We start from the raw sequence: 15,453 nt of genomic DNA on the forward strand, positions 1-15,453 counted from the left end.
AAAAAAGGTTAAAAGCCGGTGACCGGTTTGCTGCGCACAGTTAAAGAAACGCCTCAAGTGATAAACACAATGTTAGCCTGTTCAACTGAGAAACAACAGAGGAGGTGCAATTGGTTATTTACACCGGACTTGTAATCCAGAGTTCGCCAGCTCCATTCCATCTCCCGGCCGGCGCTGTCGTGGAGCGCTCACGACTTAAAACTACGCCGGAATCGCTCACTGGTTCTTGACTTGCAGAAGCGTTCACGGATTCTGAAAACTGTTACCGGTTGCTGTTTTATATATATTTTTTGCAATGGCTGTTACGAAGCAAAGTGGTCGCGCATTTAAGCCGACTTCGATCGGTGTTTAATCTACCAACGGGCCAGTAATAACAGAACAAGCAAATATAAGGAGACCTGCCCTCCGCTCTGCGTCCGTTTTTGTTCAAGAGCCCACTTTGGGTTTTCCAGACCAATTTTAATCGGGCAGCATATGTTTAAGTAAGCCACAACTCTGAATGGGTTTTCAACCTTCCGGGTCAGACTGCATCTGGTAACAGCACTCCGTCTAAAATACATGAGGTCGCATTAGCACAAATATGATGTTCAAAACACCAGCATCAAATGAATTTGTGAGTAATAAAATAGGAACGGTAACCCACAGCTGCGTCCAACTTCGCAACTTGTTGCTCCGCATCTTGTAACAAAATGCTGCCATGCGCTCTCATTAATACATGACTCCCGGTGGCTAAGACTTCCTTAAAATAGGCCTTGCCCTATTGGCTATCGTTGTTACTCATTAAACTATTTTGTATTTTACCAAGTAAGGGCCCACTGCGCTATGTAGCTCTCTTTCAGAAGCGACCTGGCTATCACAAATTATTGCTCAACGAAGTGTCTTGTCATCTAATTTATAGCAGGAGCCAAATACTCTAAATGCATGTTCCTAAATGCGGAGGTAAAACCCGGTGGGGACCTGCTAAAAACATCCACGCGACCACGGGGAGAACAGGGAAACTCCAAATATACAACAGGCGTCAGCATCTGGATCAAACCCCACGATCTCCTGCATACTTCTGCAGCCTATAAACGACGAAAACACGCAGGAAACTCAACAACAAAACCACAGAAAACCAGTGGGCGCAATACTCCCCACTCTGCTCCACCTCAATCCCCCCACCCACGGCGATTCCAAGAATTTAAAGCGGTTCATCAGATTTTCCAGGTGGTGGGGGGGGGGTCGGTCATGTTTTGACGCGTCGATTTTATTTTTGGCTCGTTTGCAACGGGCATTCTCATCTGTCTCGTACCGCCCCGTCTCTCGTTCGCTCCCCATCTCCAAAGTAAAAGCCGTCTGGTTTGTAGAGATATATATTTATAGATATCCCACTAGTATACACGGGGGGGGGGGGTAGGGACATTATGGAGACAGCAAGACTTTATTTGATTTAAAACTCCACGTTGCCCACCAATCTCGATATACTTCTTAAGCATATGTAATGACGACTTGACACTTCTCTTGAGATGGCACTTTAATGAAGACACGTTCACTTGACATCAAGCGTAGATCCCACTGCAACAGCCGAGTCTGCAGCGCATTTCCTTTAAATACCAACACGAGGCCACGCCCCCCTTCCAGAACCTTCTCGCTCACTCCACCGGCAGACTCCACCGTCCTCTTCAGTCACCTGACCACGCTTCCTTCTCGATCATTCCCATAGCCACCAGTGCCTTCATACTCACAACTGATACCTGTCATTACTTCCCATAGCCACCAGTCTCTTCACACTCACAACTGATACCCCTGTCATTACCACCCGTGGCCACCAGTCTCTTCACACTCACAACTGACACCCGTCATTACCTCCCGTGGCCAACAGTCTCTTCACTCTCACAACTGATACCCCTGTCATTACCTCCCGTGGCCACCAATCTCTTCACACTCACAACTGATACCCGTCATTACCACCCGTGGCCACCAGTCTCTTCACACTCACAACTGATACCCCTGTCATTACCACCCATGGCCACCAGTCTCTTCACTCTCACAACTGATACCCGTCATTACCTCCCGTGGCCAACAGTCTCTTCACTCTCACAACTGATACCCCTGTCATTACCTCCCGTGGCCACCAGTCTCTTCACACTCACAACTGATACCCCTGTCATTACCTCACGTGGCCACCAGTCTCTTCACACTCACAACTGATACCCCTGTCATTACCACCCGTGGCCACCAGTCTCTTCACACTCACAACTGATACCCCTGTCATTACCACCCGTGGCCACTAGTCTCTTCACACTCACAACTGATGCCCGTCATTACCTCCCGTGGCCACCAGTCTCTTCACTCTCACAACTGATACCCGTCATTACCACCCGTGGCCACCAGTCTCTTCACACTCACAACTGATACCTGTCATTACCACCCGTGGCCACCAGTCTCTTCACACTCACAACTGATACCCCTGTCATTACCACCCGTGGCCACTAGTCTCTTCACACTCACAACTGATGCCCGTCATTACCTCCCGTGGCCACCAGTCTCTTCACTCTCACAACTGATACCCGTCATTACCACCCGTGGCCACCAGTCTCTTCACACTCACAACTGATACCTGTCATTACCACCCGTGGCCACCAGTCTCTTAACACTTACAACTGACACCCGTCATTACCTCCCATGGCCACCAGTTTCTTCACTCACAACTGATACCCCTGTCATTACCTCCCGTGGCCACCAGTCTCTTCACACTCACAACTAACACCCGTCATTACCTCCCATGGCCACCAGTCTCTTCACTCACAACTGATACCCCTGTCATTACCTCCCGTGGCCACCAGTCTCTTCACACTCACAACTGACACCCGTCATTACCTCCCATGGCCACCAGTCTCTTCACTCACAACTGATACACCTGTCATTACCTCACGTGGCCACCAGTCTCTTCACCCTCACAACTGATACCCGTCATTACCACCCGTGGCCACCAGTCTCTTCACACTCACAACTGACACCCGTCATTACCTCCCGTGGCCACCAGTTTCTTCACACTCACAACTGACACCCGTCATTACCTCCCGTGGCCACCAGTCTCTTCACTCTCACAACTAATACCCCTGTCATTACCTCCCGTGGCCACTAGTCGACTCACACCGCATATAGGCTCTGTCATTACATATATATGTCGAACTTCAAATACGTTTTAGCCCATCAGCCCATTTGGTTTTCCAGTCCCAACATTATGAACCTCAATATGTCAAGAGCTGCAATGGAATGTGAATACGAGTCTCGGTGGTCCTTAAAAAATAACAATATGATGTAGTCCTTAAAGAGCCGTATGCAGCTCCAGAGCCGCAGGTTTCCAACCCCCTTGCTTTAGAGATGTAAAGAACCAAATAAAGTAAAAGTTTATCAATTTAAAAACAGCTGCCCGCAAGATGGCAGCCAAAGATCCGCAAGGGGGCAGCCAAAGATCCGCAAGAGGGCAGAAAAATAACCGCATGGGGGCAGCCCAAAAGCCGCATGGGGGCAGCCAAAGAGCCGCAAAGGGGGCAGCCAAAGAGTCACAAGGGGGGCAGCCAAAGAGCTGCAAGGGGGCAGCAAAAGAGTCACAAGGGGGGCAGCCAAAGAGCTGCAAGGGGGCAGCAAAAGAGTCACAAGGGGGGCAGCCCAAGAGCCGCAAGGGGGCAGCCAAAGAGTCACAAGGGAGGCAGCCAAAGAGCCGCAAGGGGGCAGCCAAAGAGTCACAAGGGGGGCAGCCAAAGAGCTGCAAGGGGGCAGCAAAAGCGTCACAAGGGGGGCAGCCCAAGAGTCGCAAGGGGGCAGCCAAAGAGCCGCAAAGGGGGCAGCCAAAGAGCCGCATGCCGCTCCGGAGCCACAGGATGCCGACCCCTGGTCATCATCATCATCCCCACTGCTGCTGCTGCAACTTCACAGCAGCAACAGCAGCAGCGTCCAACCTACGCCGACTTCTAAGAGAAACTTAATAGGCGCCACACCTCTTCTCACCTGGCTTTCAAGCAACACCGAACTTGGCTTCGCGCCTGAGACGCGGTCATTTAGGTCCGTGAAATATTGTTTCGCAATATTATTGTTTAGTAAGCAAATACCGGACCAGTTTGGACCGTGCCGGTTCTCAGAATCATAATCTTTCATTTGGACTGCAAGGAGGAATCCGATGAGGTATAAAGCTCTTTTTTCAGATTCCCAGTATGGGCAAGGGGTCAGCAAAGTTACAACAGAAAATAAAAATAAAAAGACGATAGGAGTGCAAAATAAAGAAATTAGTAAGCAAGTCACTAAAATATAAATAATTAATCTGTGATCCCCGATTTAGCCAACTTTGGGCAAGGCAGCAAAAACAATAACAGCGCGGACCACACCACCAAGACAATACCACACAGCAGTCCCTCAATAAAATGACACATTCACATTAAACTATTGATGCTACACAGGTAAGCATAACACACACACTATAGCCACTGCAGTTGGATTTATTGGCAGTTCCAGTGTCACAGGCGTTGCCAAGACTCGAGCATTCACTTCCGCAAGAGCTTACAATGCGCCCCGTTTACGGCTAGGTTTAAAGCGGTTTTGAAGACAAGCATCTTATAATAATCGTGAGTTTCTTGCAGACTTCTTAGGCGAGTTGTCACTGCAAACTATGGTGGTTAAAAAACGGTTCTCTTCGTGTTACCGGTAGCGAAATGAGCACAAAAAACGGTTCAAAACCGAGTTACAGGTTTGCCGCACTTGTAGAAATCTCTCGAGCAACTTTTTTTTTTATCTTTGACTCTGAACTGAATGGATCTCGCACCTCCGTTTAGCACGGTTGGCTACGTATGGTGAGAAAGAAATTCAATATACAGACATACACAGAGACCCACAGATTAGCACGGTTGGCTACGTATGGTGCAAAAGAAGTTCAACATACAGACTCGCAGATTAGCACGGTTGGCTACGTACGGTGCAAAAGAAGATCCACATACACACATACGGAGAGACCCACCGATTAGCACGGTTGGCTACGTACAGTGCAAAAGAAGATCAACATACATACATACAACTGCCACAGTGGTATAATGCTGAGCACACACGGCCACTGGTTCGACTCCACCTCCTGATACAGGAAGTAAAAACAATGGGGCTAAGATCTTAAATCACCCGGGCACCCCTGCCCGGCCCACCGTCTCTGTCCACCACCCAGCAGGGCCAATGGGTTGACCGCAGTTCGCATGCGGTGAGGTAAAGTGTGGGTACGCCCCCCTCCTCTTCCGAGACGCCTTGTCTTGTTACCGTGGAAGAGTAGCCCTAAGGACGCCCTCCCGAATTGAGTGGGTGGATGGATGAGTGGGTGTGTGAAGGGAGTGGTTTCAGTTAGTTGATTGAAGAAGCTCTCTGCGCATGAAGCAAAACGTCGGGCATCACGCCGTGATGGGGAGATGTTATCTCCCTCGCCTGGTATACAGCAGGCCCTGGGTTCGATCCAGACCCTGATGCCTGTTGTATAAATGGAGTTTGCATCTCTCCCTCTCTCTCTCCCCGCGATCGCGTGGATTTTTTCTCTGGGTCCTTCGGTTTTTCCCCTCCACATTTAGAATCAACATCGCCACACGTTTAAGAGCAGGGGTCGGCAAAACTCCGGCCTTTTAAGGGCAGCTTCGTGACGTTATTTATTAAGGACTACCGTCTCGTAGTGACCGCAATGCATTGCGGCTCATGAAATGTTTTTTTAACCAAATTCGACTAAAAATGTCTCTTCTTGCGATGTTTGATCCCCGACCCCTGGTTTAGAGTAAATTGGCTGCTATAAATGTCCACGTGATAATAATAATCCACTCCGTTGAGCGATCATTTGTGATGGCCAGCTCGTCTCTGAAAAAGAGCTGATAGCTCAGTGTTCTTTACCTGGTTAAATACAAATAGTAAAACAGAAATAGTTACACGGTACAACCGCAAACACACCTGCGCGGCAGTGAGACACATTTAACAATCCAGTCCCGGCTATTTTAAAACACGCAAACAGATCCTCGCGTACGACTGCACAGGTGAACACAGGTGTCGCGATGTGGACACACCCAACTTGAACCACACCCAGCAACACAGACACCTACCACCCCCCCCACTCCCTATAGCCACCGCTCAACAAAACTGAGCACCGCCCACACTCATCCACCTAAGTCCACACCCATCAACCTGCCACACCTACCATCCCCACCCCCCGCCTTTAGCGGCTTTTGGCTCGGGCATCGAACAAAGACGGTGGTCACCGCGTTGTTGCGCGGCGCTTTGCCGTCTCGAACGCTCTTCCGTCCGATATTAGGAAGCCAACGGGGCTGTGCACTTTTAAATCACCTAGAATTTTTTTTAAAAAAACTCATTACTTTACGAAAGAAGTTCAACATGCATTCATGCATAGCCATCACTGTCCATTCATTACTGCCCACTCACCACCGCCCAACAACACTCACCACCGCCCACACTCCCCACCAAAGTCCACACCCTTCCACGCCCACGCTTACCACCCCCAGAGCCATCACTGCCTACTCACCACCGCTCAAAACTCATCTCCGATGCACATACTCCCCCCCCCCACCACCACCACCGCTCACAGAGAGGAACTGCCCTATGCAAAGAGCGTGTGGGAGTGTGTTGGTGGTGGTGGTGATGGAGCGGTGTCACCGAAGGCAGGGTTCATCTCATTAAATTTTGAAACCGTTTTGCTTCGCTTTAATATATATTTATTTTTCTTTAAAATATATATTTCTATGTCTTTCAGCTGCATTCTGGCGGTACTATCGGTGCCGTGCAGTCCCAATCTCAGGGGTGGGGAAACCTCACGGGCCACACACAGGCCAAAGACTTAATTTCATTCACGAGGCTTTCACGTTAACGCGACTGCCCCGCGGAAGCGGATAGCGCAAAACTACTTCTGGAGGTCTATTTAAGTGACCTCCGTTCCACGCGGCGGCAGCAGCAAAACTTTCTTTCTCTGCATGCCGGTCAAAACTAATGCAAAATAACCCTCCCGTTGTACGGCTGTGGTCATCCAGATTCAAAAACACGAAGCAGGAGGGAGAGCGGCGTTGCGCTCCGCTACTCCTGACGCATCATAAGGGGCTGAACTTCCTCAGTGTAAAACATTTAGTCAAAACTGACACGCTAAAGTTATCAGAGTTGCAATGCAACCAAATGCAGTGCAGTACATTGGCGACTGGGCTGAAACCATCAACTCACGACACTTGAGAACCCAGTTTAATCACTGTGGACGAGCGGCTAAACCCCCATATTTGAACACAAGATATCAAAAGTGCCGGCTATGCATCTATGTGCGTGTGTTGAACTTCTTTCGCGCACAGCACGTAGCCAACCGTGCTAATCGGAGGTGCGGGGAGAAGGACAGCAAAGCAATCACTCACCTACTCACCCATTCAACCAACTATTCACTGACTCAGCCACTCACCCAGTGTATGTACGTTGAACTTCTTTCGCACCGTACGTAGACAACCGTGCTAATCGGAGGTGCTATGTCTCATATTTACATAGCCATTATGAACTATCCTCCACCTTCCCTGAAGCACCTGGCCACCTGAAATTCCAGTCGGCACCACTTCCAGCCGCTATCAGGAATCGTATCTCACATTTGTCTGTTAAGAGTCATTGATGACTATATAAACATCATCATAATCATGATACAGTACTCATTACTGCTAGCATCAGCATCCGCTCCATGACCACAAATCCAAACTTTAATTACGAGCACGGCCGTCGATTACTTCCACAGCTCTCACCATTCCTTCCTTCTATCTGCCAGATCCCTCATCTGTTGCAATTCAAAACCCAACCTCCAAAGTACGCTCTTTTGCCGTATCATCATTATCACCACCTATATCAGAATAATCACCACCCCGCTATCAGGATCATCATTACTCGTACCATTATCATAATGACCTTTCACCATCATTATCAACGACAAAGATCTCCAATATAGCTTTTAACAGACTGCTGGGGCAAGTGCTATTAGTGAGCACCTACGAAGGCCGGCATAGCATACGATGAGTGGCCAGCATCATGCCCGGCCGCCTTTGTATCCCTATTTCCGATGTTTTCCCACATCGCACCAGGTACTCATTTGAGGCCGAGTCGACCTATGGGAGGGCCAGGACAGGGACCGGTTCAGATAATCGTCACAGGTGTTGGCCGTGAGCCGAAAATGAACTCGGGTCGCCGGATTAATAGGCCAGCGCGCTAACCGCTGCACCACCGCTCCCCACCATTATCATGGTGGTGGTGGCGATAATTATAATTACCATCATCGCCACCACCACCATCGCCACCACCATCTTAGCTTCACAAGATTCCACTTGTTGCAGAGTCGACGCGTCTTCCACGAACTTCAAAGTGTGCTGTCCGACAATTCGCTCCAGTTCGGTCACACGCAATTCACGAACCGAATGAATCGGTGCTTGTGCGTGGGTGTTAATGTCCAGTCGCCGCATGCCCAAGCAGCTTTTGTTTGGCCACATAGAGGGGGCTAAACTGGCACGGCACGGGCTGGAGAAGAGATGGAGTAATGCGGTATGGGGGAGGATGTGGAGCTGAGTGGACTTGCCGAAGAGCGGTACCAGCGGTGTCAAGTTCGGCCTCTGTGGAGGAGGCTCGTGAAGGACGCCGCTGCTACTGGGCAGTTGGAGGCAGTCGCCCTCAAACAACAACGAAGGGCAGAGGAGCGACGCTCACAACAACGAGTGGAGCGCTGTGCCGCTAAAATGCAGAAAGTTTGCACATTCGGGGGCACAAGCTGGTGCATCTACCAGTCATCTCAGCCAGCCAACCCATGGCACCTGCTGGTCTGTCCCGTGACCTCCTCTCAGCAAGCCTTCGACACTTCACATGGCCTCAACGTGCACTTAGCCTGGCACAAGCACCGTGGTGACATCACCACCACTTAGTGGCGAATGGCGGTTGTTGTTGTGTCAATGTTACCAGTAGGTGGGGTGAAACTTCGAAATGTCATGTCGAATAAACCCGAAAAAAACATTGCCTCACAATAATAAGTATCAGAACTATAAAAGTGTAAAACAAGATAGTGAGTGAATATTTTGGAGTGAATCAGAATATTTATTTAGACTTTTTCACATATTCCCAGTTTACAGATATCCCGGCTGAGAGTGGCTTAGTGAGATAAGTGACTGAGTTGAGGGTAAATAAATAATATTTAAACATTGAAAAACACGCTTTATTGAAATGTACCGTACTAGTAATGGAAGAACTCCACGACTCCAGGAAGTGGCCCCGAAGCTTGCAATTACAGCCAACGTCAGTTGAGCATGGACAATTAGACCCAAGCCAAAACATAACATGTAAAAAATCATGTTTAAAACTAGTTCTTTTTATTTTTAACCATAGAATATAGTATTGTCATCAGTATGACATAAGTATACCACGTTTGCAGTCGATACCACATTGGGAAGTGGGTAAAATTTTAGTTACAAGATTTGAGGATACAACAGTGAGTTAATAAAAAGGTAAATGAAGGCGTTGAGAGTGAGTTATCGAGTGGGTCGGTGTGTGTGACGATTATCTGAACCAGTCCTGGGGCTCCCCTAGGTCGACTCTGCCTCAAATGAGTACCTGGTGATGTGTGTAGTAAACATCGCCACTGGGGGAGACAAAGGCGGCCGGGAGTGGTGTTGGCTACCCACCCCCGTGTGCCCTACCGCCCTTCATAGCACTTGCCCCTACAGTCTGTTGTAGGCTATAAGGGGGATCTTTGTATTTGTTGGTGAGCCGGTGGGTGGATGAGAGGGTGGGCGAGTGGTTGTATTAATTAGTGGGCGATTGAATGTGAAGTAACTGGTTGGATAAATTAATGGATGGCTGAGTGGGTGAATGAGTGGCTAGGGGGGGCGAGTGGCTAGGGGGGGCGAGTGGCTAGGGGGGGCGAGTGGCTAGGGGGGGCGAGTGGCTAGGGGGGGCGAGTGGCTAGGGGGGGCGAGTGGCTAGGGGGGGCGAGTGGCTAGGGGGGGCGAGTGGCTAGGGGGGGCGAGTGGGCGAATGACAATTGGATGGGCGAATGAATGAGTGGGTGAATGAGAGAATGAATGCATTAATTAGTGGGCGAGTGAATGAATGATAAGTAATTGGGGTGGGTGAATTAATGGGTGGCTGAGTGGGTGGGGGTGAGAAGGTGAATGACAATATGAGTGGGTGAGCGAATGAATGAGTGAATGAATGTGTGAGTGAATGAATGAACGAGTAAAAAAACTTTCGCGCTATTAATGGCCCTTGCTCACACGCCACGGCGTGTAAATGTGGATTGTCCACCAATCGGCTCGGGTTCGCTTAAAATTCTACTTTCTTTAAAAGAGCACGGTCTGAGGTGAAACTCAAAATGTTTTTCTTTATAAAACTCGGTGGGTGGCAAGCACTTGTTCACCATACCACGGGACTCGATTCCCCCCCGTGCAACTCTATATTTAATAAAAAAACGATTCCTGGCACGCATTTGCCCCACCAAATGCTCGATTCCGTTTATCCCGGAATAAAATATCAATTCTCGAACAATTCGATTCTCCCACCGCGAGGTAAAATTCGCGAGGTAAAAATCCGTGAGGTAAAATTCCAAACCGTCGAATTTCCGCCCGATACATTTGTCAAAACGCCTCTGACGAATTCCGATATCGATTCTCGTTATGTTGCGCGCGTTGTGTGTTTTAAAAAAAAATAATTATCAACCGAATTCGTTCACTGCCGTTCCCCCCCCCCTCCCCGTTCACACGCAAATCAACGGCAAGAGTCCCAAGCCCCCGATCGATCGTTGTAATTCGAACACACCGATCGATTACAACAGGCGATCTTAGCCCTCATTTTCCCTTTCATCCGTTCAAAAGGTCGACTCCAACCAAACCATCGGCCACCGCCACCGACAAAATCGCGCCCTCGTCGACGAATCTCAACACCGGTCGCCTCAGAAGAAGAAGAAAAAACCCCCACACACAATTTTTTTGTTTTGGCGGGCAAACGATGAGGTGGTGGGTGGAGGGTGGTGGTGGGGTGGTGTGGGAAAGAGCACGCAGCTTTACCTTGCCGAAGTAGGCGGCCCAGTGAAGCGGTGCCCAGCCGTAGAGTCTGTCTTCGGCGAGCGGGTCGTGTCTCGCCGAACGCAGCAACTGCGCGAGGCGGACGGCGTCTCCGTCCCTGCACGCTCCGTGCAGCGCTTCCTCGCAGCCGGCCCAGCCCCAGCATTCGTCCTGCGACATTGTCGGTCGCGTGCGTGGCGTCGTTTAAACTTGGGTCGCCAAAATGACGGATCGGCGAGGGAACTCGGACTCGATTAATTTAAATTTGTTTTGTTCTCTCCTGCGTTGTTGTGAGGCGAGGTGGGTGAGGTGGGTGGTGGTGGGGGGGGAGAGAGAGATGAGGCGAGGGGGGTGGGAAAAAAAACGCGCGCGATCTCCTCCTCAGTTGCCTCGCGCACGAGAACCCGCCACAGCCCCGCCCCCCCCTGCTTAGCCCCACCCCCCCTGCTTAGCCCCACCCCCACCTGCTTAGCCCCACCCCCCCTGCTTAGCCCCACCCCCCTCTACTTAGCCCCTCCACCCCACACCGAGCTAAACTCCGCCCCCACCAACCGCCAAACGCGATGACGTGCCGGCACATCGACTTACGCGTGATGTCATCGCGCTAAAGCCGATTGCCGCGCGCGCCAACGTGACGTGGTGACGTCACCGCGTTCGAGCCTCGGCCATTCGTCGCGCGCGGCCCACCCCGTACCCATCGGCCAACGAACGCGATGACGTCACGTAGAAGGGAAACAATAAAATAATAAAAATATAAAACAATACATTTTTTTATTGTTTCCCTTCTACGTGACTTTACCGAAAGAACCAAGAATATGAATCCCTGCAGTCACGAAAGTTTTAAATCAAAAATTAAACGCGATGACGTTCGAATACGTCATTACGTTCAAATAAATGCCCGCTCGAGAACCCTCGTGCGTGACGACGTCACGCGCCCTCCGCCTTTCTTCCCCACTCCGGTGTTCAGCCTTTGGCGTGCGCGGTGACGTCATCACGCTCGAGCGAAGCGATTCTCCTGACCTAAAGCGTGCGCGGTGATGTCATCACGCTCGAGCGAAGGGACTCTCCTGACTCAAAGCGTGCGCGGTGATGTCACCACGCTAGAGCGAAGCGACTCTCCTGACCCAAAACGTGCGCGGTGACGTCATCACGCTAGAGCGAAGTGAGTCTTCTGACCCAATGCGTGCGCGGTGATGTCATCACGCTAGAGCGAAGCGACTTTCCTGACCCAAAGCGTGCGCGGTGACGTCATCACGCTCGAGCGAAGCGACTCTCCTGACCCAAAGCGTGCGCGGTGACGTCATCACGCTCGAGCGAAGCGACTCTCCTGACCCAAAGCGTGCGCGGTGATGTCACCACGCTAGAGCGAAGTGAGTCTCCTGACCCAATGCGTGCGCTGTGACGTCATCACGCTCGAGCGAAGCGACTGTCCTGACCCAATGCGTGCGCGGTGACGTCATCACGCTCAAGAGAAGCGACTCTCCTGACCCAAAGCGTGCGCGGTGACGTCATCACGCTCGAGCGAAGCGACTCTCCTGACCCAAAGCGTGCGCGGTGACGTCATCACGCTCGAGCAAAGCGACTCTCCTGACCCAAAACGTGTGCAGTGACGTCATCACGCTAGAGCGAAGTGAGTCTCCTGACCCAATGCGTGCGCGGTGATGTCATCACGCTAGAGCGAAGCGACTATCCTGACCCAAAACGTGCGCGGTGACGTCATCACGCTCGAGCGAAGCGACTGTCCTGACCCAATGCGTGCGCGGTGACGTCATCACGCTCGAGCGAAGCGACTCTCTTGACCCAAAGCGTGCGCGGTGACGTCATCACGCTCGAGTGAAGCGACTCTCCTGACCCAAAACGTGCGCGGTGACGTCATCACGCTAGAGCGGAGTGAGTCTCCTGACCCAATGCGTGCGCGGCGATGTCATCACGCTAGAGCGAAGCGACTCTCCTGACCCAAAACGTGCGCGGTGACGTCATCACGCTCGAGCGAAGCGACTGTCCTGACCCAATGCGTGCGCGGTGACGTCATCACGCTCGAGCGAAGCGACTCTCCTGACCCAAAACGTGCGCGGTGACGTCATCACGCTCGAGCGAAGCGACTCTCCTGACCCAAAGCGTGCGCGGTGATGTCATCATGCTAAAGCTCAGCGACTCCTCTGGTTCAAAACGTGCGTGGTGACATCATCACGCTCGAGATTATCGAACAAGTGCGCTGACCAAAAGCGTGCGTAGTGACGTCATCACGTTCGAGCTTAGCTTCCCAGACCCAAAGCGTGCGCGGTGACGTCATCGCGTATGTTGTTCCCCGCCCCCATCTAGCGTATGATTGGTGTGTGAGAATCAGAACTGACCAATAGTACGAAAGAATTGCAAATAGGCTCCACCCACAGTACCAGAATCCCCCCACCCATCCCTCCTCGTTCCCCAAAACACGCCTCCCCCATCCCCCACACACCCCTCCCCCTTCCCCCACACACCCCTCCCCCTTCCTCCAAACACCCCTCCCCCTTCCCCCAAACACCCCTCCCCCTTCCCCCACATACCCCTCCCCCTTCCCCCACACACCCCCGCCCCTCTCCCCAAACACCCCTCCCCCTTCCCCCACACACCCCCGCCCCTCTCCCCACACACCCCGCCCCTGGCGACTGAGGAATGTGAGCACGCGAGACGGAAGACTCGGAGTGGATTCTCCCCCCTGACGCCGGCTCGCGGAATGGCTCTTGCTGCAAAGGGAAACCAGGACCGGATTTTCTCACGCCAAAAAAAATATATATATCAGCGAATAAACAACGCCTCCACATTCAGTTTCATTGATTAGGTATAACCCTGTGAGCCATGCGGCTCTTGACTCGGGTGCAAGCGCAACAAAACAAAAACATGAACAAAGAAACATCTTAAAGTGGCTACGCGCAATCCGTACACATAAATATATACATACACACACACAAATGTAATCACATCAGTTACTCGGCCTTCTGGGAGTACACCTTGCAATCCAAGCAAACGGCCGGAACACACTGGTTTCGACTATCAGCGTGGCATCAGCAGAGCCAAGCTTTGTGCGAGCCAATATCGATTAACTCCACCAGATGCTAAAGACAGGGGCGTTGGGGGGGGGGCTCCTGTGGAGTCGATTTCAGTTTCAGTTTGATTTATTTTGGTATGGCCCTGTGAGCCATTCGGGCTCTTCAATCGGGTGCAACCACAACAAACAAAAAAAAACTAAAACAGGAACAAGAAAAAAAACATCTTAAAGTTGACTTTGTGTGACTGGGCGCTTCTCGATTGAAAGTGCTAGAGAGTGGGTTTAACCGCGACACCGTGGTAGGCATGTCTGTACTTGCGGCAAAACCGGTTACCCGCGTTAACCGGTTTCTACATCTGTTCGGATTGGGATCGCGTTGTGACTGTATTTCGTACGCGTGTTGTTACTATTCGGAAATTGAATTTTCCGGCGTGGATTTCCTCTCCATCGACTATTTGGATCGGGATCGCAACCCGGAGTAGATTTTTTTCCAGTGTGGATTCTGGATTCCGGTGTAAATTCCACTTGTAGGCGTGCGCGTGGTTCGCCCGAGTTAAGCGCAGAGAGTTTCATTGTCCTCCAACACTGGCACGGCCACTAATTGGATACTAATGAATAATTAACGCTCCCATCCACCCACCCACGTCCTATGATGCAATATATACAGTGGCATTTATAAGAAAAGCATGGTCCACTGGACTTCCGTGGCCAGCGAGTCGGCAAACCAAACTAAAAAATAGCCATACTAAATTTCGATTTAAAGCTTTCGTGACTGCAATGATTCATCTTCTTTGGTTCTTTCGGTAAAGTCACGTAGAATGAGAATAAAATAATAAATTGATAAAATAAAATAACACAATAATATTCTCACGACGTTTCGGCCACAACACAAGCGGCCTTCATCAGGTGAAGGGGGCGAGACTGTCTGGTAGGACAGCGCTGGAGTGAGAGAGCCACGTTCAGATCACGGCTTTTAAGCTGTGTGAGAGGAACAAAGAGCCTTGACAAAGGAATTAGCATAAAATTTAGCATTGAAATGGCTGAATGATTAGCTTGTGACTGGTCACAGAAATAGCTATGTTAAAAGTTAAAGCATACACATCCGCAGAGGCACCCATTGTTAAAAGGAATTAGCATAGAATTTAGCATTGAAATAGCTAAGTTAAGGCATACACATCCGCAGAGGCACCCCTTGACAATGGGATTAGCATAGAATTTAGCATTGAAATGGCTGAGTGATTCGCTTGTAACTGCTACAGAAATAGCTACTACCACAGAGGCACTTTAGTTTGTAAACGCCCGGGTACTGTATGTCTGGAAGAGCATCTTTTACAGATGGAACTAAATCACGGATTTTGT

The 15,453-nt window shown here is 50.6% G+C and overlaps 1 protein-coding gene across 6 annotated transcripts in view; it reads right to left on the reverse strand.

Moving 5' to 3' along the window:
* Nucleotides 1-11,485, reverse strand: part of LOC116955751 (uncharacterized) — a 54,119-nt gene extending 42,634 nt beyond the window's left edge. For 3 of the 6 annotated variants that reach the window (XM_076053466.1, XM_076053465.1, XM_076053464.1), the window contains exon 1: nt 11,070-11,483. In XM_076053466.1, the coding sequence (XP_075909581.1) occupies nt 11,070-11,246 (177 nt within the window). In that variant the 5' untranslated portion in view covers nt 11,247-11,483. Of the gene's footprint in view, nt 1-11,069 lie in introns of all 6 variants that reach the window. The other 3 variants (XM_032977036.2, XM_076053467.1, XM_032977038.2) reach the window with 3 other exon arrangements.
* Between the last annotated feature and the right edge of the window lie 3,968 nt (nt 11,486-15,453).

The sequence above is a fragment of the Petromyzon marinus genome, chromosome 61, assembly GCF_048934315.1.
Source record: "Petromyzon marinus isolate PM22_M1 ecotype Great Lakes invasive population chromosome 61, UKy_Petmar_22M1.pri1.0, whole genome shotgun sequence".
In the NCBI taxonomy this organism is placed as follows: domain Eukaryota; kingdom Metazoa; phylum Chordata; class Hyperoartia; order Petromyzontiformes; family Petromyzontidae; genus Petromyzon; species Petromyzon marinus.